At 33.1% G+C, this 27,213-nt stretch overlaps 1 protein-coding gene and 1 long non-coding RNA gene across 5 annotated transcripts; one reads left to right on the top strand and one right to left on the bottom strand.

Moving 5' to 3' along the window:
* The first annotated feature begins 1,818 nt into the window (after positions 1–1,818).
* Positions 1,819–24,566, top strand: LOC100793673 (inositol hexakisphosphate and diphosphoinositol-pentakisphosphate kinase VIP1). 4 transcript variants are annotated; one of them, XM_041005137.1, is made up of 31 exons: positions 1,825–1,942; positions 2,029–2,197; positions 2,364–2,423; positions 2,852–2,898; positions 3,643–3,726; positions 5,019–5,082; positions 7,289–7,442; positions 7,981–8,051; positions 8,864–8,968; positions 9,123–9,215; positions 9,593–9,667; positions 9,926–10,011; positions 10,177–10,383; positions 10,459–10,558; positions 10,664–10,734; positions 11,052–11,130; positions 12,451–12,609; positions 12,748–12,790; positions 14,166–14,248; positions 14,440–14,502; positions 14,587–14,661; positions 15,834–15,959; positions 17,271–17,512; positions 18,078–18,122; positions 19,138–19,204; positions 19,789–19,860; positions 21,292–21,545; positions 21,620–21,677; positions 22,434–22,601; positions 23,343–23,417; positions 23,699–24,566. In XM_041005137.1, exons 2-31 carry the CDS (start codon positions 2,120–2,122, stop codon positions 23,954–23,956), a joined length of 3,162 nt encoding a protein of 1,053 aa, XP_040861071.1. In that variant the 5' UTR covers positions 1,825–1,942; positions 2,029–2,119; the 3' UTR covers positions 23,957–24,566. The 4 variants fall into 4 exon arrangements, with proteins under 4 accessions (XP_006587769.1, XP_040861071.1, XP_006587768.1 ...); XM_006587705.3 differs by having other exon boundaries at positions 2,029–2,215; XM_006587706.4 differs by having other exon boundaries at positions 1,819–2,197.
* LOC100793142 (uncharacterized) lies at positions 24,397–26,157 on the bottom strand. Its single transcript, XR_416125.3, has 3 exons — positions 26,053–26,157; positions 25,789–25,911; positions 24,397–25,673 (listed from the first exon to the last, which is right to left on the bottom strand). It is a non-coding gene; the product is annotated as an uncharacterized lncRNA (long non-coding RNA).
* Positions 26,158–27,213: the final 1,056 nt, after the last annotated feature.

The raw sequence follows: 27,213 nt of genomic DNA, 5'->3' as shown, positions 1-27,213 counted from the left end.
CCTTTATTTGTCTTTGTTCAACGCAAATATATGTTGAGTAAAAGAATAAACTTTCTATTCTACGCATAAACGCAGTCAAAATGGGAAAAAGGTGCTTTTAAAAATCAACAATTGAATAAAATCTCAACGAGTCGCGAAGGCACCACAAGTCCACAAGTCAAAGCGCGAGCCGCAGATTTCAAAGCAGGACAAGTATAATGATAATTTTCTTTCATTTTGTTAAGAATAAAGTAAAAAGGAAAAAAAAATAAGAAAAAAATATCAAGATAAAAATAAATTTATCTAACGTAGTGACTCCAAAAGAAAACGTGAATAAAATAAAATGTTATATAATACATGCAGACATGCAGTTAAGTTAACAAACGAGCACGCTTACATAATTCTTAATTTCTAAAATCCCACTTGACTAAAAACGCAAGTTGATTTGTTTACCAGAACCTCAATAAAATAAAATAATACAAGCAGGATTCTAAAACTCTTTCTTTTTATTAAAAAAAAGGTTTAAGATTAGAATATATACCTTAATGTTCAAAGAATTAGAACGCTTACATGAATACTTTTATATGGTTCATTAAGATCTTTACATTTGATAGCTAGCAAAGATTAAACCTACATCTTGATTATAAAATATGAGTCTGATCCTTGTTAATCGGAATATTAATACTTGTTTAGCAGCATTTTAATACTTTGAAGTGAATCTAAAGTGACAAAATGAAAACAGACAAAGGTGCCGAAACACTTAAACATGGGTCAATGATCGTTGCTGCATGTGGGGGACCTCGAGTCATGTTACACTAGGTGCCCAACATTTCAGATTCCACTTGTTCAATAATGATTCCAATAACCAAACTTTTAGGGCTCCAAGAACTCTCTTAAAAATATTATGGCGGTGTCACGTTGAGATAGTGACACAGAAAGCAGCAACACATGCAGAAACCAAAAGCTAGGTTCCACTTGGATTCTTCGCACTGATGAGAGAAATGAGAATTCAGAAATACCATGCATATCCTAAGTCCAACTTGCCAACTCTTTTTCCCACCCCTCGTCTTCTCAGGAAAAAGTTTACCACCTCACTTTTCATTGCATATTCCAGAATCACTCAAAAAATTTCCTCATCAACCCACGATGCATTCACCAAATTTCATTCTATTTTATGTATAGTATATAAAAAATTACTATATTCTTACCATATTTTAATGACCAAGACCTCATTATATACTGTTAAATTATAGTAAATTTTTACTATTGAACATGTGAATCAATAGTAAAAATCATAAAAATCAAATTACATAATTATTATTTAAAATTTGAAATATTTCACCTTTTTTTTATAACAAGTAACTTTTTTCTCCAATCGATAATTTTTTTTTTTTTTTTACTAAACGAGTCTCAAAAATAGCTCACACATGCTTACTGTATATTTCATCAATATCAATTATTAATAATTTCTTTTATTATTTGATAAAAAATATATTGCAGAATCCCACAATAAAATTTAGCATCAATACTTATATACGCACTTAATTCTTGACCAATGTTTAAGACTTTGGATAATTTTTTCGATAAATATTTATAAGAGAATAAATAAGAAGACAAAAATTTCTTATAAGTTAATTTTTGGAAAAATTAGATAGAAAAGCTTCTATAAAAGTGAAGTACATAATATATAAGTTAAGTTAATTTTAATTTAGACAAAAAACTAAGTTCATTTTACCTTTTTAATTTATAAAAATATTTTTTCTTTTAAATTATTTTATTTATTAAAGTTTTAATGAAAGAGGTAGAAAAATGATTTATTTATTTATCTTGATTAAAGTGGCTGATACAGCGCAATTCAGCAGCTAACTACTCTGGTCTATCTTTTCGCAGCTTAGCTCCGTGAACTCATGAGTTGCGTGCTAATACTACTGTGCTTGCCTTTCCACTTTAAATACAAATCCAAGTCGGTGCCATCAACTTTCGTCAGTTTTCTTCTCTCGCTTCCATTTCTGCATTCTCTAGATTTTTTCTTCTCCGCATTTCGTACAGCGCTTGGAGCTTCGTCTTAGGAGTTCCGTGCTCGTGAGTTCTCGTCGTGTTCGCCAAGAGTTGTGGATCGCTGAGAGTTTCTGAGTTCGCCATGGCGGAGGAGAATGATGAGGAAGGAGTTTTCGCAGCGCAGAGGATAACTATTGGAGTATGCGTCATGGAAAAGAAGGTGAAATGTGGCTACGAGGTTAAATCTTTTGTTTTTAGTTTGTTTCTCTCACTCTTGATCCTGTGTTTTTCTTAGTTTGCTGGTTCTGCTTTCTTCGTGAAAACATAGAGACTCGCAACGAGTTTTTGTTAATGTTTTGATTCAGTGGCTCTGTTTTGTATTGCAGCTTTTTTCGGGGCCTATGGAGCAGATTCTTCAGAGGTTACAAGCGTTTGGTGAATTCGAGGTAGGTGAATGTTCACTATTTTTATTTCGACGTTATGGTTATGTCGTCATTGATTTTGAATTAGCTTGTTCGTGAATCTACTGGTGATAGTTCTGTTCGTATTGTTTCTTTTGTAATACTTTGTTCATTATATTATTATGTATTTCATGTTTTTTTTCCCTTTTATTTTTGATTTTTGAGAAATGCTATTTGCACTGCAAGTTGAACAACAAAGAGAGAGGATGAGAGAGAAAAAGAGGGAGAGAGAAATATGAGCTAAGTAAGGATGTGACGGAGAGAGATAATGAGAAAAAAAAGTAGTATAAATTGTTGTATGCTGATTTTATATATATATGTGTGTGTGTGTTTATAATTTTGTTGTGCAAAGAGATGATTGTCATGGTTGTGCTTTTTGCATTTTTCTCAACTGTACGTTGTATTGTATGCAGGTCGTACATTTTGGTGACAAGGTCATCCTTGAAGAACCAATTGAGAGGTATACTTAATTGATATCAGTTTTGGACTCTACATTTTGAGGAACTGTATATTGGTCTATTTATTGTGCTTTTTAAAAGCTATATCTATTTGATCGAGTACCTGCTTAGTGTTTTATAATAGCTTCCTATGAAACCCGGACACTACAACACGGCTAATGTCTAAAATATAGGATATGGAAAGACACGGCTAATATCTAAAATACAGGTTACGAGGACACCACATTCACACACAAAGAGAGAGTCTCTAATAAAAGAAGAAAATATGAATAATATATAACAAAATATTTAAATTGATGGTATATTTATCTTTTTAAACCAACCTTCTATGTGTTTTTAAGTGTTTGAGTTGTGTAATGGTGTCCGCTTAAGTGTCTAAGCCAACAAAAATTCATTTTTAAATTGAAAACCTAATAAGTGTCCGGATGTATCGATGTCTGACACGATGACACTTTGAACATGAGAGGTGTCTGTGCTTCATACATAGCTTCTGTTTTTAGTTCTTTTCATTGACCAGTGGAACAATTTATTCCCTCACCATGTTTTTGTTCTTCTATCATAATCATAATACATCCAAATAAGGGATCAAACAGTTTTTGCCCCATTATTTTCCAATATGTTTGTTGGATGAATAATATTTTCATTTGAGACTCGTAAGTTATGGCTGAAATATTCCTTGCTTCAACATTTTAGGTTTTTAGAGTTCCACTGTTGGCATACTAAATTTATAGATTATGTTGTTTCAGCTGGCCAGTGTGCGATTGTTTGATTGCTTTTCATTCCTCTGGATATCCCCTGGAAAAGGCTGAAGCATATGCTGCTTTAAGAAAGTAAGCTTGTTTATTTACAAACTATATTTGATCTGTATGTCATAAAAATTATATAAATAATCAAAACCCTAGTAGTCTATTCTTATCAAAATTTTGGATGATGCTACTGTAATATGTTCTGGAAATATTATTGAAGCCATGGTCAGTTACACCTAGGATGGGAAAATGCTGATGTAATATGAGAATAATTGTATGCTAACTTCTTGACATTCATCTTCTAAAAGAAACTAATCTAACAAATTTGGTATGAAGATTACATGGTATGTAAAAGGAGTTTGGTACAACAAACCATGCAGATTATGAAAAGGTTTGTACTCTGTAGTTTGTTCATCTTGGAGCAGTTTCTCACGACATGCTTTTGGCAAGAATAAGGAGGCTATTATAACAGTGTACAGTTTAAGCTATTCTCTGCCGTATTTGGTTGGTTGCAGAGAATGTCCCTTTTTTATGTGGTGCCTCCTTGGCTGCAAATTTTTTATGAGATAGGATTCATTTCTTGGCTTCTTGTTCATGCTTTGGTCTTGCATAAATCTATGTCCTAATACTTATGTTCAGTGTGCTGAACTTCTTTGCTGCATTTTCTATTTTGTCCCAGTGTTCCTTTACATTTTCCTCTATTGCTCTTTCTAGTGTGGTTTGTTATGAGAAGTGTGAATGTTAGACCTCCTGCAATTCCTGAAGTGCATGAAAGGAGGAATAGAGTAGAGAGGGTAGTAACTAGTAAGGGACTAAAGACTTAAGACGGTGAGCATAATTTAAGGTACAGAATGGAGATTTAGGCTGTAACAACCTTATCTATGTGGCAAGGGTGGTGGAAAGTAAAAGAGTAACTATTAGGAGCAAGCCATCAGGGAGAGTGCAGTGGAGAAGGGCATCAGGTGGTTGATATATATCTTGTAACTTCAGTTGTTAGTTCAATGCATAATTTTCCGGAGTGTGCAATGTGTGTTTTGAGATTAGGGATTTTGTGTGGAGTGGTTAGTCCTTGTAATTTCATTTATCATAGCAGATTTTCTCTCTATTTTGTATGTGGAGATAGGCCTACAATGTTGATTGAAATTCTCTATATATTTCTCTTTTCCTTGTCCTCTGTTTATGTCTGCTTATAACATTTCTCTGTATTTTTTCCCCTACACAATGAGAATCTTCACTTAAATATGTACATGCATAGGCATAATTTCTCCACATTGTTCTGTTTTTAATTGTTACATTGTTATTTTATTTATTATAGTTTTCTTTTAGTTATTGGATGAGAATGTTTATTGATCTAAATTCTGTGCACTGTGATCCAGACCCTTTCTAGTAAATGAACTGGAGCCTCAACACCTTCTTCATGATCGAAGAAAAGTATACGAGGTAGGGGGTGTCTATTTCTTTCTTTTGGCTATGATCTAATTGCTTTGTTTTCAGATTTCATGACATTTCACCTTGTTTACATTAAGCTATCTTAGATTTCCATTTTAGAAATAAGTATATTGAAGCTTTCATTTTGTTGAAGCCTTGAATGCTTTGTAATATACTATCTTAGAGCTGAATCCAAAAAAAAAAAAACTATCTTAGACCCTTTATGACTTGCTATGTTTGGATTGACGAAAAGAGATGGAATGGAAATGAAATGGAATGTGGATAAAAATGGATTGGAACATAATGGAATGAAACCTCCCTTCCATTGTTTGGATATGTTATGATTGAATAAAATTCCCATTCCATCTCATTCCTCCCAAATTGGGGGAAAATAAAAAAGAAGGTAAACAATGGAATGAGTTCCATTAATTTCCATCATCATTTTAGCAATCCAAACAAAGGAACATAACACCATAATATTTCATTCCCTTCCATTCCATGCTCTTCCACCATTCCAAACATAGGAGTCTAATCCTTGCAAGATTTGAATTTCAGAACAAGGTAAAATAGGCTTGTGCTTTGTGCCTCTATGAAATTGGAATAGACAGGATCTATTTTTGACATTTTTTAAGGCCTGAGCCTAACTAGCTCCTCTTCATCAGAAACCTGTGTTATTTTTAGTTTAAAGCCAAACTCAGCCAGGAAATTCTAGTTGGCCTTGGAGTTGGCTAAGTGTTTCCTTTGGTTTTGGGGTCGGGGGTGGTGGTACATTGTTAACTTATTGACAAGTGTACCAATTTTATCTCAAGTAGTAAAGATTAAAATAGAAGTTCAAGTGTCGAATCCATAGGGACTTTGGTTGTACTTAAGTGATGCAAACCCAATTATTAAGCAATGAGAAAAAATAGAAGAAGAAAAATATAAAGAATTGTGAATGTAAAAATTGGGGGTAAAAGAAAAGAAGAAAGATAACAAAAAAATAAGCAATAGTCTAAATGTGAAAAGATAAAGTCAGAATGTAATATTGTTGGAGCCTAGTATGCCAAAACTACTTTTAATGTAATATAAAAGATTTTCTTTATTTAATGAAATCCCTCTTTCCCGCTGCATCTACTGAATTACCCTATCTTTGGTTTCCCGCATGAAGAACTTAGTTTATTTATCATTTTACCCCAAATTTTTTTACAGAGACAAAAATTACAAACCGCATTAAGATAAGAGATGCAAAAATTCGTTAAGGCAAAACAAATGTCAATTTATTTCTAGCAATGAATTTATTTAGATATTCTTCCCCGGTTCTTTAGAAAATAACAATTTTTCAATGCATGACCCTCTAAACATTATATGGATGATCAGACCATAATAATAGAAAAACACATAGAAAAATAATAAAATAGAAACAAAATTGCATTAAATAGATAATGAGAAAGAATTACATTAAAGAGTTTGGCCTCCAGGTTCACAACAAAAGGGGTTTAGCCTCCTACAACAAAAGAATTACACTTCAGGGGCTAATAGAAGAAGGGATTGGATGGCTAATAGAAGAAGGGGTTGGATGACTAATAGCAAGAAAGAGTGGCTAAAAAAAAAGAGGGTTTCCCTTAAGGGAGAGACTCAGACTTTGGATTTTGGAGAGCTCTGAGACTCAGTGTGTCTGTTCCTGCTTCCTACTCCTTTTATAGGCCTGAGGTAGCTTACTTTTCATGCTGACTTCGCGCTAAGTGCGCCTTGGGCTTCCTCGTGGGCCTTCTCACGCTAAGCCTGGGTTGCGCGCTAAGTGAGACTGCGCTCTAATCCTGAAATTGCCCGCTAAGCGAGAGTGCACGCTGAGCGAGCTGTCCACTTCTTCCAACTTTTTCAAGGCTTTTTCTTTCATATTTTTCATCAATTTTCCTCTAAAGTGCTTGAATTCTTCTTTTGACTTCTGCTAATAAAAAATTGCAACGATGTTAATTTCTTCGTTATTTCATTAAAAACAATAGTAAAGTGAAGAAATTGTTATCATTATTATCCAAAATTGACTATCAAATTAGTTCAGATTTCGCAGTTGTCATACATTTCTAGCCGTCAGTTAGAGTTTTAGACATATTATGTGTATGTATGCCTATGGTTGGTGTGTAACCATGTGTAACTGTTTGGCCTATTACAGCTAAATGCTTTTTGCTATTTCTTTAAAGACATATAATGGTTTTAATAATGTTCAATTTTGGGGTTCAAGCATCTTGAAAAGTTTGGAATCCATGTTCCAAGGTATGCCCTTGTAAATAGAGAAGTACCATACCAACATTTGGATTACTTCATTGAGGAAGAAGATTTTGTTGAGGTTCATGGTATGCGTTTCTGGAAGCCATTTGTGGAGAAGCCTATTGATGGTGAGCCTATTTCTTTTATCTACGGCTAAAACTGTTTTGCAATTCCATGTTTCTTTCATGTCATGGTCGAAGGCAATGTGATGTGTGATCTAATAATCTGTCTAGTAATACAACTGATTTATGCCATGGGCATTGCATTGGGTTGCTTTAGCATGAGAATGGTATATGGATCTTTAAAAAGTGATAGCATTGCATGTCTATGGTATAGCTCCAAATACTATACTGATAATCACCTATTAAGAAACTTCAGAAATTTGTGGGGTTTGCAGAGTTAAGTTATCTAACATACTTTTCCTTTTGTGCCGTAAATTAATGATAGAAGTTATACCCTCAAAGATGCTCATATCTAGAAATTGTTATTTGAATATATGAAAATTCTGTCTTGATTACATAATTACTGTTGGTCTGTTTGTAAAAAGTAATAAAGCTTTTGATTTCTCATGACAACCTCTTTTTTTTTTTTTTGTTTACTTGATATATAACTAATTGAAAATATATTTTCTTTGATATGGTATAACCCTTATTTTATTTTGTGAAGGTGATAATCATAGTATAATGATATACTATCCCAGTTCGGCTGGTGGAGGTATGAAGGAATTATTTAGGAAGGTAAGCTTTAAGCTGACATGTCACTCTACCTAATTAGGCAGGTGTATTGTAGTACTGTTAACATTAAATTGTCTTATAGAGCACATCATAAATTAAAAAAGACAGCAGTTACATGATCATTTTCTGTCTTAGTTTCTTTCACAAAAAAAAGAGCGAAGAATGTCCAATACCCATATGTATTCCATCGTCCATCCACGGAATGTGATTTAATTTTCCTTTTCTCATCATACCTGAATAATTTGAAAAAAATGTAGTCATTATCCTTGCTGCATTTAATTTGCTTTAGCCTCATGAACAATAGAGGATGCTACTGCTAAAATATTTACAAAAGCAACACGAGTAGAGTTTTAATTTATGTATTGTACATCCAGAGAAAATGACAATTTACATTTCATTTATCACAAATAAAGCATTTGCTCTGTTTTTAGTGACTATTTTTTGTAATCAAGTTACAAAAAGGAAATAAACTGGAACAAAGCTCTGAATAGTCAATAATATATATTCATGTGGATATGAAGTTGTTCTTGTTATCATTATTATAAAGAGGCATTTACATCATTATATCAACTTCAGTTCCATTCCACATTGATCCATTATATCAAACAATGCTAGAAGGCTATTTAATTAGAATAACCATTACATTCCAACTCATTTCAGTTCATCTGTATTCCTTCTGTGAAATCAGTTTTCCATGTCCCAAAAGCAACATTGAACTTCTGGGATAGTACGTTGATGTTATCAATTTTTTTCCGAATCTTATGACTAAATATAATTAAGCAACTTGGTCTGCTTTGGGTATTTTTTGATCTTAGGTTGGCAACAGGTCTAGTGAGTTCCATCCAGAGGTGAGAAGAGTGAGGCGTGAAGGGTCCTATATTTACGAGGAGTTCATGCCAACTGGAGGGACAGATGTTAAGGTTTGGCTGTGAAGTTTATGTTGCTTTGTGTTTGTTTTATTGTTTCTTTATTTTTTTAATTATATATATTTGGGATTTTTTCAGACTTATGTGATGTTTCTAAATAGTTTTTCACAACAGAAATTATTTTCAACATTTCAACATATGATTGTAGGTATATACAGTTGGCCCTGAATATGCTCATGCTGAGGCAAGGAAGTCTCCTGTGGTTGATGGTGTTGTGATGAGAAATACTGATGGGAAGGAAGTAAGTACTAAGTAGCCTGACAGACATTTAGTCCCTTCTCCCATATATCAATTTCGGTTTTTATAGTCTACATTTAGTCCTTGCTATATTTTTTCTTGTATTTAACATTGCTTGAGCATAATTTTCCTAATAATTAGTGTCTATTTTTGTTACTTAAAAAGGATTCCTTTCAGGTTTGCTCATTGTAATAGAGTAATTCTTTAGTTTTAATCAACAGAAAATATTGTGTGAGCATTCAATCTTTGTCTTAGTTATAGATTGTAGGTGGATTTGAGAAGAAACAAATATTTATTCAAAAACAGGCTGGAGTTTCTGGCTGGTGTGCAACAATAATTTAATTTTTCTTGTTGAAAAATGCCTACAATTTCATTTGGCAGGTTAGGTATCCAGTCCTCCTGACTCCTGCTGAGAAAGAAATGGCAAGAGAAGTTTGCATTGCATTCAGGCAAGCGGTATGTTTGTGAATGTGGCAACTACAATACTGCATGTCATTTGAAGATGATGTATTCTTCTTGGTCATGACTTATGAGTGACTGTGTTTTGAAAATTTGTTGGAAATATCTGGCTCCTAGTTTGTAATTTCAACTTCATATCATGTGACAGACTTTTTGAGGATGAAGTCTTAAAAATGGTTTGTCTTAGTGAAGAAAAGAAAATGTTTTTAAGTCTGCTCCTCTTCTCCTACTATAGGTCATTCTTGTTGCTTGCAGGTTTGTGGATTTGATCTCTTGAGATGCGAGGGACGCTCCTATGTTTGTGACGTGAATGGATGGAGCTTTGTTAAAAACTCACACAAGTAATATTTTGTGATTTATTGTTTTGGCATTGTTGCATGGTTCAAAATACATCAATAGTTATTCACTCTGCTTGTATCTATAATTGGAAAATCTTATTTACAACTCTTTTTGCATGATATCTTTTTGGTGAAATTTTTATCATTTCTTGTTTGCTACTTCTGAAGGTATTATGATGATGCCGCCTGTGTGCTGCGCAAGATGTTCTTCGATGCAAAAGCACCTCATCTTTCTTCAGCAATTCCACCAACTTTACCATGGAAAGTAAATGAACCAGTTCAACCTTCTGAGGGACTCACTCGTCAGGGTAGTGGTATTGTTGGCACTTTTGGACAATCTGAGGAACTACGATGTGTAATTGCTGTTATTCGTCAGTATGTTCTTTTCCTTTTTTAACTTAAATTAGTTAAGCATCTTGTTCTTTGCTATTTACTCTTCTGTTTTGGCAGTGGTGATAGAACTCCCAAACAGAAGGTGAAGCTAAAAGTTACTGAGGAAAAACTGCTAAACCTAATGTTGAAATACAATGGAGGCCGACCTAGAGCTGAGGTGATATTATTTTCTAGTGCTAATGTAATATTTGTCAACTTTTATTTGATCCACTGGATTTTTTTTTTACCTCTTTTGTTTGATTTAATGATCTTTTGTTTGCAGACAAAACTTAAAAGTGCTGTTCAACTTCAAGATCTGTTAGATGCCACACGCATGCTAGTTCCTCGTACCAGGTATTTCACCCTGCACAAGCTTCAATATGTAATACACATTAGCATTGCATGCACAACTCAATTTCAATTTCACACCAAATGTTAATCAAATTTTGGATGCGTGGCTGGTCTGGTACAGTCAGTTTTTTCTCAATGTTTCTTTTGACTGAACCAGGAGATGGCTTTTGCAATTTCCTATATTCACATGATTATTATTTGCACATTTTGAATGTATGCTTTGCCATTCCTGTTGGCAAGTAATTTTATGGGTTTTCTGATCAGTATATTTTTATTATTTCAAGGGTTTTGAAATAACTATAGCTGTATATATTATGTAGACCAGATCGAGAAAGTGATAGTGAGGCTGAAGTCGAGCACGCTGAAAAGCTCCGTCAAGTTAAAGCTGTCCTTGAAGAGGTTTTTAATTTTCTTAACTTTGTTCATTATATGATAATAGCAAGTTTGTAGTGTATTAATAACCTGATGGTAATTTAAATTTGAAATTTATATTTCTGTGGACTGTGGAGCTGTTGACTTGTATCCCTTTGATTGGGTTGCTTTATGGAGATATTGACTGAACTTTCAATTCTATAGTAACTGTCAGATACAACTTTACTACTTGAAAAAACTTCACCTCGAGACATTTCAGTGTACCAATGTTTCTCAGGAAAAAAAAAACTAGGAAACATTATCACTAACTCTTTTCAAGAATAAACAAGGAGACATTATTTTCTTTTCTTATATTCTTAAGGTATATTACATATGTAACTATTCATGAGTTTTTACCTGACAACTTAAGCTTTTGGGAGAGTTGGGAGCTTGATGGAACAGTTAGAAGTTTAATTATTGTTGCTCTCATTCTTGTAAATATTATCCATGCTTCAACTCCAAAGCACTTTTGCATGAGGGAGTGATAAGAGATGTTATTGTTAAGACGTATGGTATCAGCTAGGAATATGGCTGGCATACTAATGTGTCTTGGCCAACCATTCCCTCGAGGTAGCTTTTGGGATTGACTTCCGTTTTATCTATTTCTGGCATGGTATAGAATTCATAGCTTATTCATCTCTGCAAACTTAATGTTTTAGATGTCTAGTCCTAAGTGTGATGTGTGCCTTAAAACGTCCTATGTTGGCTAGGAATATGGCTAAAGTTCTCCTTAGAAGACTTGGATAATCCTGCCTGCAGATAGTTTTAAGAGTTCAAATAAGCCCAATTCACTTATAATTTATAATGGTAATAAAATGATTCATGTGTTTACAGCCCTATATATATAAGTTTTGGGGAGAGTTTGTTCTTGATTTGTTCATGTCAGAAGACCAACCAAAGCCCCATTAGGAAGGGTTGATCAAATGGATGATAAGTGATAACCCCAATAGAAGTTGAGGAAGACCCAGAAACAAGTGAAACAATTAGAAAGCCATGGTAGTTTTTTATAGTACACAATGGCAGTTTTGAATCCATGTAGCTGACCTGTCTAGTGGGAAAGGCTTTTGGTGTTTTTGCTATGTATTTATCTAGATAAAGAAAACAGGTACTGAGTTGCACTTAATACAGAAATTTGTCTATTAGTTGTGACGTGCCACCCATATTGCTTGCAAAAGAGGAAGACAATGCTCCTGCATGACTTTTAAAGCCTGCATAACAGCAGCTTTGGTTTTATATTTTTCATAATTGTAATAAAAAAGACTTCAGACGTTTCATGTACTACTTTTGTTTTCTTTTATTCAATATCAGGGTGGGCATTTCTCTGGCATATATAGGAAGGTCCAATTAAAGCCACTAAAGTGGATCAAAGTGGCCAAAAGCAATGGTGAAGGTGCAGAAGAACGACCTGTTGAAGCTCTGATGGTTCTTAAATATGGGGGTGTTCTTACACATGCTGGCAGAAAGCAGGTTCAGATTGATAAACACATCAAAGAATGTTTCTGCTCAGTTTGAGTTTGATTGTATTGCTGTTGTAGTTGATAGTAAATGTAAGATTTGTGTTTATGATTGTCTTTCTAGTTGTATTGATTTTTTTTTCCTTTGTAGGCTGAAGAATTAGGAAGATATTTCCGCAATAATATGTATCCAGGTAACTCAAATAGATTTTCAGTCAGCAATGTATTCTGAAGTTTAAATTAAAAGGCAATGAGGCATGTTATGGTAGATTTTTTTCCGGCAGTGACTGCAGAAGTAGTACCAAAGATTTTATATTTTGATATGATATATTAGATTATTTGAGATTCTTCTTTCAAGTAGGAATGGTGGTTGCCTAAACATGTGCTTTAAGAGATATAAAACTACCTATGGGTCTGTGCATACTTGCTTAAGCTTTTCATTTGTTTGATACTAATGGGCTGTATATTTTTGGCTTCATTTTCAATGTGTTGATAAGGAGTTTTAGTTTCGTTGTAAATTAAGCATAACAAAATATTCATTTACTAATAAGAATAGTTGTGTTAGAACAAACAGTTTGGATGGACAGTCTTGCTAGCTCAAGTTCAGGTATTGGGATGTATAAGTGTAAAACCCTCATGTTAACTGATTGTGCTAGAGAATTCTTACAGTCTTTCCAGTAAATATTTTCTTAAATAAATGTACTTATTTCCAATGACATAAAAACCTGATATGGATCTAATTGTCAAGATTTTTATATTTACGAACATATTATTGCAGAGTTATATTCATAAGACCACTGTATGTTGTTCACATGTTCCATCACTCTACTGGAGTAAATAATTCTATCACTTTACTCTAGTGTTACTTTTGGCATTAAGATATTGTTGTATTGTAACTATCCTAGAATTTTAGGATATGAAAAAATATCTTTGTATCTTGCTATTTACTTTTTTATATATTGTTTCTTTATTTCCCTATTCTGGCTTAGTTGTTTACCCTATAAAAGGGATATTAGAGCTTGCTTAAAACTATTCTGAATATACCAAAGTTCCTTTTCTTTCCACTGATATGCTATCAGTTGTTTTATTTGAGATTCCTCTTTAGCAATAAAGGTCTATTTGATGTTCTGATATGCTGGGTTATACTTAAGAAAACATGTAACAGAAAATATATCATGCAACGTAAATACATCTTAAACAATACAATATGTAACAAATTTCAATGTTTTAAAAGGTTTTTAACATGTTTTAGTCCTTACAGAGTTCCACATCAGTTTTTAGCTGTTTGAACTTTGAAATGTTTCTTTGCATTTGAAACACATTTTTATGTATTTCAAATGATTTCTCTGATTTGAACAAATTTGGGAAAATAAAGGAAGAAAAGGCAGTATCCATACTGGTTGTACAGTTTGTGAATATGTGTGTTTACATCATACTGTTATGCTTAAAAACTGAAGTATTAGTCAGCATGATAGGTTTCAAATATGATTTTTCATTGTTCTTGTAATATAGACATGACAATGGATTGTACCATGCATGACATGCAAATTAAATTCTTAAATGTCGCAGGAGAAGGTACAGGGCTGCTTCGCCTCCATAGCACATACCGTCATGATCTTAAGATATACAGCTCTGATGAGGGTCGTGTGCAGGTATGGGCTATGTCATACTAACCTTCCTGCAATAAAAAGGAAGCCTCGACTTCCTGAGTGGTTTTGAAAGCAATTGCTCCCCTTGTTATTTAATTATTTATGTCTAATGTCGAGATTATGTTGCTAACCTGCATAATCTGTCAAAAATAGCATCATTTATGAACAATTTAATATTTGGTCTCTGTTAACAGATGTCTGCAGCCGCTTTTGCCAAAGGTCTTCTTGACCTTGAAGGGCAGCTAACACCAATCCTGGTTGGTTTTTAAAATCTTTCTAAAGGGAGTATTTAATCTGTTTTTTGTGTTGGATATCTTTGACTAATATAATTTTAATGTTAGGTTTCACTTGTTAGTAAAGACTCCTCCATGTTGGATGGGCTTGACAATGCCAGTATTGAAATGGAAGAAGCCAAGGTTTGTAGTGTGTACAGTGATTTATGTTGTCCTTGTTCTATATTATAGTCATTGCAGTAGTGATGAAAATTGAAAATGGATTCTGTTCAATGTCAAAGACCAACTTTCCTAAAGGCTTGAGCTGTTAGATGAAGGCTGATGAATGGTTTAATTTCTTAGAAACCCTGTTATGCAAGGGCCCTTTTAGCTTGTTGTGTTTATTAAAGATGAAACCATTCATGTGTCTTTGTCTAATAGCTTAAGCTTTTAGGATTAAGGAGTGCTTGCAACACACTCTATAACACGCTTTTTAACACATTCTAATACAAGAAAAAAACCTTTTTCCACTAGGTGAGTCAGCTACATGGATTACACGACACCATCTAGCTTGGTTAAAATCCAAAGTTTCAGCAATATTATTTACCATCAAATCCCTCTTGATCACTTCCTCCAATGTCTTTCTGGTTTCGCTCTCCACTTCACAGGATTAAAAACCATACAATCTATGCTTCTTACTAGTGCCTCTTGGGACCTTCTTTGTACATGTCTAAACCATCTTTATTGATTTTTGTTATCTTTTCCTAAATCGGTGCTACACTAATCTCCTCGTATATAATCATTTTGTATCTTGTTTTTTCTTGTTTGGCAACACATCAATCTTAACATTCTCATTTCTGCCACTTTGATCTAATGCTAAACAAGTTAGCTTGACAGGTTGGTCCATTATTTCCCCTAACATTTTGGTTAAATAAAATGGGGCTTCTAGCACATTTGTGATGGAACTCCTATTCGTATGATTGTAGAAATGCCCATTCCCTTTCCGCTCACCTTACCATATATGGGAATTGAAATGATCCCTTCCGATTTGCATTTCATTTTCTTTAAAATACTATCAAAGCTTGAGCTATTAGGAGGCCTATGAATAATTTTATATATTGCTAAGATGCCCCCCATGATAGAGCCTTTGGGATGGAAGCATGGATAATGCATAGGCTCCCTTGATTTTGTGGATAAATTTAATTTTGTATTGTGGAGAATGAGGGAACAAGAATTGAATTCCTGAACTCTTGGTGATTGATACCATGTGATTGTGTATTTTACAACTCATGCATTCCAAGTAATGTTCAGGAAGTAATATAGGAACAATGGCATGCTTTTCAACTTATTTATAGTCTTGGTTGAATATTCTGCAGGCTCGGCTAAATGAAATCATAACCTCTAGTTCAAAGACAATCCATAACAATGAATCACCTGAATTTTCTTGGATGGTTGATGGTGCTGGATTGCCACCGAATGCGTCAGAATTGCTTCCCAAGTTGGTAATGTTTTTTGTAAATATAGCAATGCATCGTCATTAACCTCTTCTGCCATGGCATGATTCTAGTATATGACTTTATTTTGGACTTGTATATAGTAGATTCTACAATTTGTTGCCAGTAAATTAAAAATTGTCCACAAGAACTTATTGGCACATATTTTTGTAAAATAAAATAATCATTGTCAAAATATGCTGAGATGGTGTGGTAGATGAGTCATGAGTGTCATATTAAAGAGATTTAGGGAGAAGAGAGAAAGAGAGAGAGAGAAAGAGTAAAGTGTTTCTGTATTGATGAGGAATCAACCCAACCATAGATTGGGGAATGAAGCAATACATATAGGAAGTTGCATAACAGAATGATAAAGCTGTTGACAGTTGTACTTACAACTGTTTAACAGAAAACTAACCTATCCTGAATTAGTTAACTGTGAGAAACAGTTAACCAACCTTTGATTACAAGAGATACAGAAACTAAGTAAAAAACACTTAGGGAGTAAAATACTAAAGTCTTATACATATGAATAATTAAAACATAAATAGGAAGATGAAATTCATTAGAATGGTGTTGTTTCTTCTGGCTAAAGATGTGGGATTATTGCATATGTTTTGTTCATTTAAAACATACTCACATAGAACTCCTTCAATATGAGAAGCAAAAATCAAATAGTGATTTAGATGGATTTTTTGTTGTTAAACTTAAAATTCACACTAGTGCTAATTAAGATATCTTTTAATCAGACAAGCTGATAGGAAACTCAGACCCAAGGGTGCTCTAAAATGCGACAAAGCTGTTCAATCTAAAACAAAGCAGAGACTTAAGAATGAACATCCCACAATTGTAGGGTTAGGGGATGGTCAAATGGGAGAATGGGAGAACCTTTCCCCTGTTTAATCTCTTTTAAAATAAATAAAAAATAGAAGCCCCCCCAAGCAATCATGAGTAGGTCACTAAATATCATTAAATGTGATTTCATGTATGAGAAACTGCTTTCATTTTTTGGTCATATATGTAAACTTTTTTAAGGTTACAGATATGTCAGAAAAAGTTGATTGAGTTGCAATTGTAAAATTTTGCTAAATTTCTAAATTGGTATGGTAGGCTTGCATTCCTTTTCAAAGATCATTTTATGTTCATACTATCTCACCCTCATCTATTGGGAACATGTTTGCTATTTTCTGAGCTTTTGTCAGAAGTTATTGCTTCCCAAATCCTTCTAGGTTTCTATTACTGATAGAACATGAAACTATTTGTGTGAAATGGTACTAAAACTATTTTTGTATCTCAAACTTCCGCTGCATATCTCATGAATAGGTAAGTTTGATTAAGAAGGTTACTGAACAAGTAAGACTACTTGCCACGGATGAAGATGAGAAACTTGCAGAAAAGAGCTTATATGATGTAATTCCTCCTTATGACCAAGCGAAAGCACTTGGGAAGACAAATATCGATGTTGATCGTATAGCTGCCGGATTACCTTGTGGAAGTGAAGGGTTTCTATTAATGTATGCTCGGTGGAAAAAGCTTGAAAGGGACTTGTATAATGAACGCAAGGAGTAAGCATTTACATTTATTGTGTTTAATCTTGTTTTGTTTTATTGTATTTCCTTCTACATATTAAAAAACGAAATGTTACTTCAAATACCATTGACACATGAGAAAAGGTTTTAGTTACACAAAATGTACACGACGAAAGGCTGCCAGATTGGAACTTTTGAAAACTAGTTATTTGTGAAGTCAAAACTTATTGCACACCTGTAGTTTGCACATGGACACTATTTGTATCTTTCCTTGATTTGTAGATGAACTTAATTTTGAATTCATATATGTATTATTAAATCATCTCATCCAAATTATTTTTCTTTTCTGTCCATTGTAATACAGTGTGCTTTACTTTTACATTGTAGTTTGTAGCTTCATGAACAAGTAAAAAAATGCTTTTGGTTGTAAAAATATTTAACTTAATTAAATGATTTTTAATTTTCCCTAGTTTTTTAAATTAGTTTTTTCCAGTGACAATATCATACACAAAACTATCATGAATTCCAAAATTGCTCATGTATAGCGGTTGTGCTTGTGTAATGTATTGGCTGATGCACTGACGGTGGGTTACTTTCACAGGCGTTTTGACATCACCCAAATTCCTGATGTCTATGATTCATGCAAGTAAGTTATTTATTTCCTTGGGTTTTTATGATGACTTAAAAGGACTTTTCCAGATCTACAATATTTATTTCAATACTGCAATCATGGAGATTGATTAGATAACTTGTGAGAATTTTCTCATTCTATGAATGAAATTGCCATGAAAAGTTACTGTAACAATTGTCAGTTTCCAGGAGCTTGTTTATAGATTTCAAGGGAATGTTATGTAATGATGACTGTTGAGTTTCCTGATGGATTTATTAGTGTTATACTTTTACTTTATCTTTCCTGTTCACTCCTTTTGGAAATTGTTTATATATCAGAGAACTAAGATTTCAGCTCATTTGGCCTAAATGTTGCAAAAGTTTTGAAAAGATGAAAGCAAGTAAGAATGAAGGAATATGTTTTTATGCTTTAAATTTTAAAGATGAAGCTTTTAAATTATCAAAGTTAAGTTTTTATTTTCACATTGTTAGGAAGAAACAACCAAGCAAAGCATGAGTAACTGGCAGAAAAGGTACTTATAGCAAGAGATTAAGAGATCTCATAGCCTGACTTCCACTGAACTGTTCTATTGGGCCAAGTTGTGTGAATTTCTTTTTTCTATTACCTTCTGGTTTTTTCACCTATAAATTCTCAGCTTTAATTAATTATTAAATTCTTGACTGATTGCCCCTATTATCTTAGTCTTCCTCGCTAATTTTACCCTACTGTCTATCTATTATCTTGTTTATTATTTTCAACTGTCCCTCCATCCTGTTGTATATGTGTGGTGTGTCTCAAGAATATATGTAGATATTTGAGTTGTGACTACTGACTAGTCATTAAGCTTTGGAAACCCACTACAGCTACTACTGTTTGATGGAAATTTGAATGTTGAGCTAGCTTCAGCCAAACAATTCAAACTCTTCTATGTTTCTGTGTGTATAATCTGCAACTTAGTCAATATGAAGAGAAAATGGGCAGTTTCATTTAAATTATGTAGTTTCTTTTATTCCTTTCGTTTGAGATGTTAACATTTACTTTCACATTACAGATATGATCTCTTGCATAATGCTCATCTTAATCTAGAAGGATTGGATGAGCTTTTCAAGGTTGCTCAGGTATGAGAGTTCTGTTAGGGAAATTTGTGCTCAAGTAGAACTACTTGAGCCTGTATAAGACAGACTGACCAGGCAGGATTTGAATCCACTTGATATACTTTTGAAATATAACTTTTTGATGGTTCACTATTGTTATTTTACTTGGGGTTGTATATAAATTTCATGCTGGTAGCATTGCTGATATTGTTACATTATAATACTCCAATTTCATTTTTTTTTTATTATAGTTTTCAACTTCAATTTGTTGCATTTAATTTTTTGCCCTTTGAACTTGTGTTCTTGTAGCTGATATCACCTAGTGGGATAAAACTATTGTTTTCTCTTGTACTTGTATCCTTGTTGAAAGAAAAACTCACTGCCAAGTCTGAGCCCCTTTTACTCCGCAAACCTTTTTCATAAAATTTTGAGTACTTTTTTGGCTTTTCCATTTTGAAAGAAGCTTTGGATGTTAAAAAACTAAAAGAGTCAAGTATTCCCTTGCAAAGATAAAACACCCGCATACAATGTTCCTGGGTATCATTACCTTGATCAATGTAGTTCAGTTTTTTTTTGGTTTCCTTATTGCTATTCCTTCTTATTTGCAGACACTTGCTGATGGTGTAATTCCAAATGAATATGGAATTAATCCGAAGCAGAAGCTAAAGATTGGCTCAGAGGTAAAAAAGTCTTGGTGTAAGGAATCTTGCAAGTTCATACTAACAATTTTAAAACAGATTCCTTATAATGCATATGTAATGAATAAGAATCTCTTCTTTGATTACAAGTAAGATAATTTGACCTATAACAAATATGAAATTTACTAGATGCCACGAAATCTGAATAGAATAAAATAGATCGGTCTGCAGTAACTTTTGAAGGGAATGCATTGTTTGATGCTTGGAATATGGATCGAATCAAAGTTGTTCTAATTAAATGATATAATATTGATCATGGGGAAAAAATAAGATCAACATTTCTCATGCATAATGTTCAAGTTTAATTGTTTTTGTAACTGTAACAAAAAATAGTGTCAAAGTAACAGTTTCATTTGTCAGAAAAGAAAGTTGAAATGTATACAGATTTTTTGAATTGTGTTATATGATATTAATATTATTATACTTTTATAATGTTTCACATGTTTCTATAATTATTTGGTTAAAATTTTTTTTAATCTATAAGTCCTGAACTAAGGGATTTTTAAATAAGTCATTTTACTTTTAAAATTTGTAATTAGGTCCTCGAACTTTTAAACCATTTTCAATTGGGTCCATGGCCACGTTTCCATTAGTTTTTTTTATTGAGTACAGGAATCTAATTGAGTTTTTTCAAATATTTTAGGGACTAGGTTGCTATTATAATTATTCAGCAGGTCCTTGAACTATTTAAAAATTTCAAATTAGGTATGTTTACTTAATGCAACCCTAATGGAAATGTGGCCCAAGAGCTAATTAAAAATGATTTATAAGTTTAGGGACCTAAATATAAAATTTTAAAGGATATTTAAAAATCTCCAAATAGTTTAGGGACCTACAAATTATTTAACTTAATTGTTATGTTTTAAATTTTCACATCAGTACGTAAAATGGATTGCAAGACATGAAGGGAAGGTTAGGGTAGGCTGTAAACAAAATTGATTGTTAGGCAGGATACATTTAGTAAATAGTATAAATTGGCCGTTGCTATTGTATAAAATGAATGAGATTCTGTTAAAAAAAAAAGAAATTAAATCTCATTTGATGAATGGAATAACCATTCTCAACTCTGTAGGAGGGAATGACGATGATTTCTGACTCTATACGGTGAGGTGCTTGTTTATGCTAACAAATATGAGAATGCCCATACCATCTAATAAAGCATGGAATAAAATTACTATTCGGTGTACCAAACATGATATAAGAGAAGTAAGACACTTGATTTGAATGATAAGTCTGAAACTGGATGCTAGGCTTGGTTAAGTCCAATTATAACTTTCTTGCAGTTTCTATTGCTCGATGAACAAGTAGTACTCTGATTAGATGCATTGTTTCTGCATATGTACTTGTAAGTTGTATCTATAGCCACCTGATTACAATTTTTTAAATTTTATTGTTTGTTTTATTTTGATTCAGATTGCACGTCGATTATTGGGAAAAATTTTAATTGATCTGAGGAACACTCGTGAGGAAGCCATTAGTGTTGCTGAGTTAAAGAGTAACCAAGACCATGATTCATCCTCTGTGAAAACTGTAAAGGAAGATACAGATACCAAGTTAAAACTTCTCAATAAGAATGATGAAATAAGGAAATCCAATACTTTGAATGATATATCAATGGATCAAGATGATGATGATGATAAAGAGACCAAATATCGTTTGGATCCAAAGTAAATATTATGTCTTTGTTTTATTGTGTACATTATCACTTGCATTCTAATACTTTTTTATCGTCCACCTCCAGGTATGCAAATGTAAAGACACCAGAACGCCATGTGCGAACACGCCTATACTTCACATCAGTAAGTGCTGGGTCAGATTTTTTAATAACCGTGAACAGAAATTTATTTTTAAACCCCTCACTACCTGTAGTGTTTCTGTGATTTAAAATATTTCCATTCTGGTTATTTCAATCACTGATAGGTTACTCATTAACTACTCTTACGAACACCTTTAACCTGTTAAGTGATTAATTATTCCCAAACTAAGTATTTTTCAATGAGTGCCATTCTAGTGATTTCCCAAATTCTTATCATCATGTTGGCTGGGGACTCTTTGTTGGAGATTGGGATCCATTTCGTCTTATTCTTGGCAGACTTTACATCAAACTGGTTCTACAACTGGCTTGATCCAAGAAAAAAAAATGGAAAGGAAAAAAAAATAAAATAAAAGTATATGTGAAAAAAAAATCATATTATAGTGAAGGGGTTCCGGGGGGTAACAAAACTTGACAGTCAAACATGTTGGACTGGCTTTTCTCATCCGGTTGCTAGCATTATTTACTCTCTTGTTAAGTATAATTGTTTAAGTTTTCTTGGCAGGATTGATGATATTTTGTTCGTGTTGTATTGTAACATAACAAGAATAAAACAAAGGAAAGAAATAAAGAGCTTTTGTTTAACTGTCAAATTAAATTGAATGGGTAGGCATAAATGCCTTCATCCAAAATTTCTAAATAGATTCATCCAAAGTCAGGTTCATAATTTTTTGACATTTGTATAGAATTTATCTTAGTTTTATTTCCATACTTTTGTTTTAACCTATTATTTATATTGCAGGAATCACATATTCATTCTCTCATGAATGTTCTTCGTTATTGTAATTTGGATGAATCTCTTTTAGATGAAGAGAGCCTAGTTTGTTATAATGCTCTAGAGCGCCTCTATAGAACAAAAGAGCTTGACTATATGAGCTACATTGTGCTGAGGATGTTTGAAAACACAGAGGTAGGTTATTTTGGCCCTCTCCCAAGCATTGTTTATGATTTGTTACTGCATGTCTGCAACAACCTAATCTTTTACCACTAGTTGGCATTTTCAATGTGGTGTTGATGGAATAAAATGTAGTTCTTAAATGATCAATATTATTTTGGTCCTTTTAATCTTTTGTTTTTGGTAGGAAAAAAAGGTTGTCTAGGAGGGGAGGCTATCCCATTATGAAGCTAGGGCAAGCCACATGCCTTAGTGAGGGTTTACAGAGGTGTGATTGGTTGCTGATGATTATTTTAAGCCTTTTAGTGACTTGGATTGATGGCTGGATGGCTTGTACAGGTGTACCTTATGGGTGAAGTGATCAAGTTCCCATATTCTCTTTAGGTTAACTCTGCTGTTCAGTTCTGGTGTACTGTACTGTGTGTTGAGTGGTATAGGAGTTAGTAACTAGGACTAGGAGAGAATCCACCACAAATTGAACAGCCTGAAGAATTCATGCTGGTTTATTGTGTGAGACCACCTTTAGCAAGGCTGTTCAAAAGCCTAGATACCCTAGCTAACTATGCCTGACAGTAGCAGTTGTGAAAACTAACCAGACAGTTGCAACTGACTGGGCAAACTAAAAGGCAGCTTAAGGCTGAGAACAGAGAAAGAGAGCTATCTCACAGAACAGTTATGATATTTTAATGGGGCATAACTATCTGGAGTTATGTGATGTGTGTTTTATGGATTTTACTTTTGGCTTTCAAATTTCAGGTGGCCTTAGAAGATCCAAAAAGGTTCCGGATAGAGCTGACCTTTAGCCGTGGTGCTGATTTATCCCCCTTGGAGGTAAATGATATTCAATTTATACTGTTTACTTATAAGCAATCTAGAAGAGGGGTTTGAATTCTATTTACCATATATGGTGGTGATTTGAATTTTGAAAGTGAAATTCAATTCAATATCCATTAGGCATCAGGATACAAGTGGTGCAACTGGTTTGAAGCTACCAAATATGGGGCCTCAGATTTTACATTACTCATTTCATTTATTGATATAATATATTATATGCTGATTTTAGGTATTGAATTTCTTCGTTAGCTTACTTCTGTTTGTTGTATGATTTGCAGAAAAATGATAGCGAGGCCGCTTGGTTGCATCAGGAGCACACACTGCCTATTATGGGTCCTGAAAGGCTACAAGAAATACTATCATATCTCACATTGGAAAAAATGGAGATGATGATTCGTCCATTTGCTATGCCTGCAGAAGACTTCCCTCCACCAGCAACCCCTGCGGGATTCTCTGGCTATTTCTCAAAAAGCGTACTTGAGCGTCTAGTAAATCTTTGGCCTTTCCACAAGCATGCCAATTCTAATGGGAAATAGTTAACTTGTTAAATACTTTCTCCCTCTGCTTCAATCTTCCAACTTCATGTTTCTTATTGTACATGGGAAAATTCTGATACAACCAACGCGAGCTTTGGGCTCCTTTGGAAATTTTTTTGAAGCAAACTTCTTCCAGCCAAAATATGTTGGAAGTTGTACAAAAATAGCTATACTAGTTGAAGCAGACTATTGTCCGGCTCTTTCTGTTATTATGCTTTGTCAAAAAACTAACAGGATTACGGGAAGGAAAAGGAATTTCACGAGGAAAATTATGTGTGAAACGGGGGGTGATGGAGCAAAGACCTGGGAGGTAGTTGGTAAATTTTCTCCAAATCAAAGTAGTTGCCGCAAATCAATGCTCTACAATAGCGACTGCGATTTAAGTTGCGTTGTCTGCTCTGTCAAAGCGTGACGCAATGCTATATGCATCAATGGTACCATTTTTTTTGCTCTACATCGATGGTACCGTTTATTGTCATGATTCTTGCTTTGGGTTGAATCATTAAATCGTGTATTATCTTTTATTGGTTGAATGATATTTCTGGCTTTCATAACTTGGATACATTTGTCTGTCCACTCTGGGTTGAGAAAATACCGTTTATTGTCATAATTACTTTGGGTTGAATCATTAAATTCGTGTTATAAACTTGTTTTTTAATGGAGTAGAAAGATACAATATTGGATTAATATTAATTTATGTCATTGCAAAATAAAATCGAAACGTAAAAATGATAAATTATTAAATTTATATTCTTTACTTCAAAATTATTTTTAACTAAAATCAAAATCATTACCTCCAATCCCGATTTCGTAGTACGGCTTAACATCAAACAAGGTTTGACGAAATCTCTAACCGATTATGAGCTCGTTTGTTTAGATCTAAAAAAAGTGATTTTTTAAAATAGTATTTTTTTTTTAAGAAGATAGGATTTACTTCTTAAAAAACGCGGATTGCAAAAAAGATACTTATTTTATTAAAAAACACTTTTTAAAAAAAAAATACAATGTGATATATGTACTTTGGACAACATGAACGAAAAATAAAATAAATATAATTTATAAGACTAAAATAAATAAATAAAAAGCAAGTTATAAGAATTACAAAAATTAAAAAATACTAAATTACAAAAATTAAAAATGTATTGGTTTAAGAGATAAACTACAAATCAGTGGCAACCGGCAAGGAAGTGTAGTCATTTTCAAAGATGGTCTGTTCAAGTCACAGGGAAGATAATTTATTTTGACAGAATTAATTATACATTAGCCAGGCTGGACCCAGACACCTAATTAGTGCTGCAATAGTGCAATTGCAAAGCCTTAACCAGTCATTTGCAGATACCACCATATTATTCATTCTAGAAATGAGTAATCAAATATAAACGCAAAACACACACACAGAGAAGTGTGGGACAGTAGTTTCTTTCAAATATACTACATATATAATTGAAACAGACATCATCTTGGCGAAGAAACAACCCAACGAGTTTAAATTTCACAAATTTATCACCATCACACATATATAGGTTTGTTTGAATAGCTAAAATTAAAGATTACTAGCATGGCATGTGTTGATTCCACGTTTTCACAATTGATAATGTTTCTCAATCTTGTTCTTGAGTTCGTCCTTCTCGGCGCCCACAACCCTGTCAACTTCCTTCCCTTTCTTCCACAACACAAAAGTCGGCATCGCTTCCACCTTAAACTCCTTCGCCACATCCTATTCCCATAAAACCATAATTTTTTATTTTTTTTTTAGAATTATCATTAACGGAAAGTAACAAAATTAATTGGAGTGAATGAAGAAAAAGGGAGAAAATGAAAGTGAAAATCACAGATAATTCGTCGACATCGATCTTGATGAATTCAGCGTCGGTAAACATTGCGGCCATCTCGTTAAATAGCGGAGCTATGAATTTGCAAGGGGGGCACCACGACACCGTGAAATCTATCACAACCTGATTTATATTTATGTTGCAGTTCAAAAGAAAAAGAAATGTTGAGATTTTAGAAGAAGCATGCACGTACATATAAATGTATGATAGAAACGAAACGCATGCAATTAAATTGAGTTAAAATGTATAACTGTAGGGATTTACGTAGGAGCTTAGGGGAGTCTTTGATCTGTTTGAAGTGGGTCTGCCAGCTCTCCGCGGAGTGGAACGCTCTCACGTGAGGATTCTCTGCCTCGACCACGGTGGCGCTGATGGAAGAAAAATAACTGCCCATTCCTTTGCTGCCTTATTTATATATAGGTTGGGAACATTCTTCATTTTAGAGTTTAAGTAGAGAGTTTTAAAGACTGACAGCTTCAAAACTTTAACTCATACTAATATTACTTCATATAAAAATAATAACAAAATATTTATAAATAACGTATCAATTAAATATTTTAACAATATAATAAAGTGAAATATTAAAACATAAATTTCATAATACTTAAATAATCAAGTTTAATAATACATCACTATTAGATGATATCTTGAACACTAAATAAATAAAAAAATAATCTAAAATGGTTTACATTTTGATCTAATTTTTTTAATTTGCTTACTCGTTGACTGGATAATAAACTCGAAAGTTTACCGAGTTTACTTTGAGTTCAAAGAATCTATTCAAAGTCTACTAAAATCGTAGTTTACTCAAGAGTCAACTCACAAAGGATAAATAGACTCATAAAACTTAAACGTAAGAGTTGACAAATTAACTTGAGAATTTGATAATCATGTTCATTCCATGCTTTAACCCAATTATCCACCATTGCTTCTTCAATTTTTTATTTTTATTCTAAATGCAAAATTATTAAAGAATATTTAAAATTATTATTGATGTTTTAAAATTTTCAAAGTCAAAAATCAATGTTTTTTCTTCCTTAAATATGCCCTTGTTTTCTGATTTCATTTTTTTTTCTCAAATTATCCTCGTCTTCTTAACAGTCTTGTCGTGACAACTGCAAAACTTCAATGTTATAGTGATCAACAATATCAAGAAATAAGTAGTCAAGTTTAGTTCCTACTTCATCTTCATCTTTGTCATACAAATTGGAGGATAAGATTGTTTTCTGTATCAGAAACATTCAATAAATAATTAAACTAATCACCAGTTGTTTTTAGTTAGACTCAATGGCATTGTTAAAAAATAATAATTTTGATCTGCATTGTAAAGATTTTTATATTGTTAATATTTAAAAATTAAGTAATTAAGGAGAACTAGTTGGTAAGATATATAATTTTTCTTGTTAGAATTCACTAAGAAAATGA

This window comes from Glycine max, chromosome 9 (assembly GCF_000004515.6).
Source record: "Glycine max cultivar Williams 82 chromosome 9, Glycine_max_v4.0, whole genome shotgun sequence".
NCBI classification, from domain to species: Eukaryota; Viridiplantae; Streptophyta; class Magnoliopsida; order Fabales; family Fabaceae; genus Glycine; species Glycine max.
The sequence above is the reverse complement of the archived record's forward strand: the minus strand, read 5'-3'. Positions and strand labels throughout refer to the sequence as shown.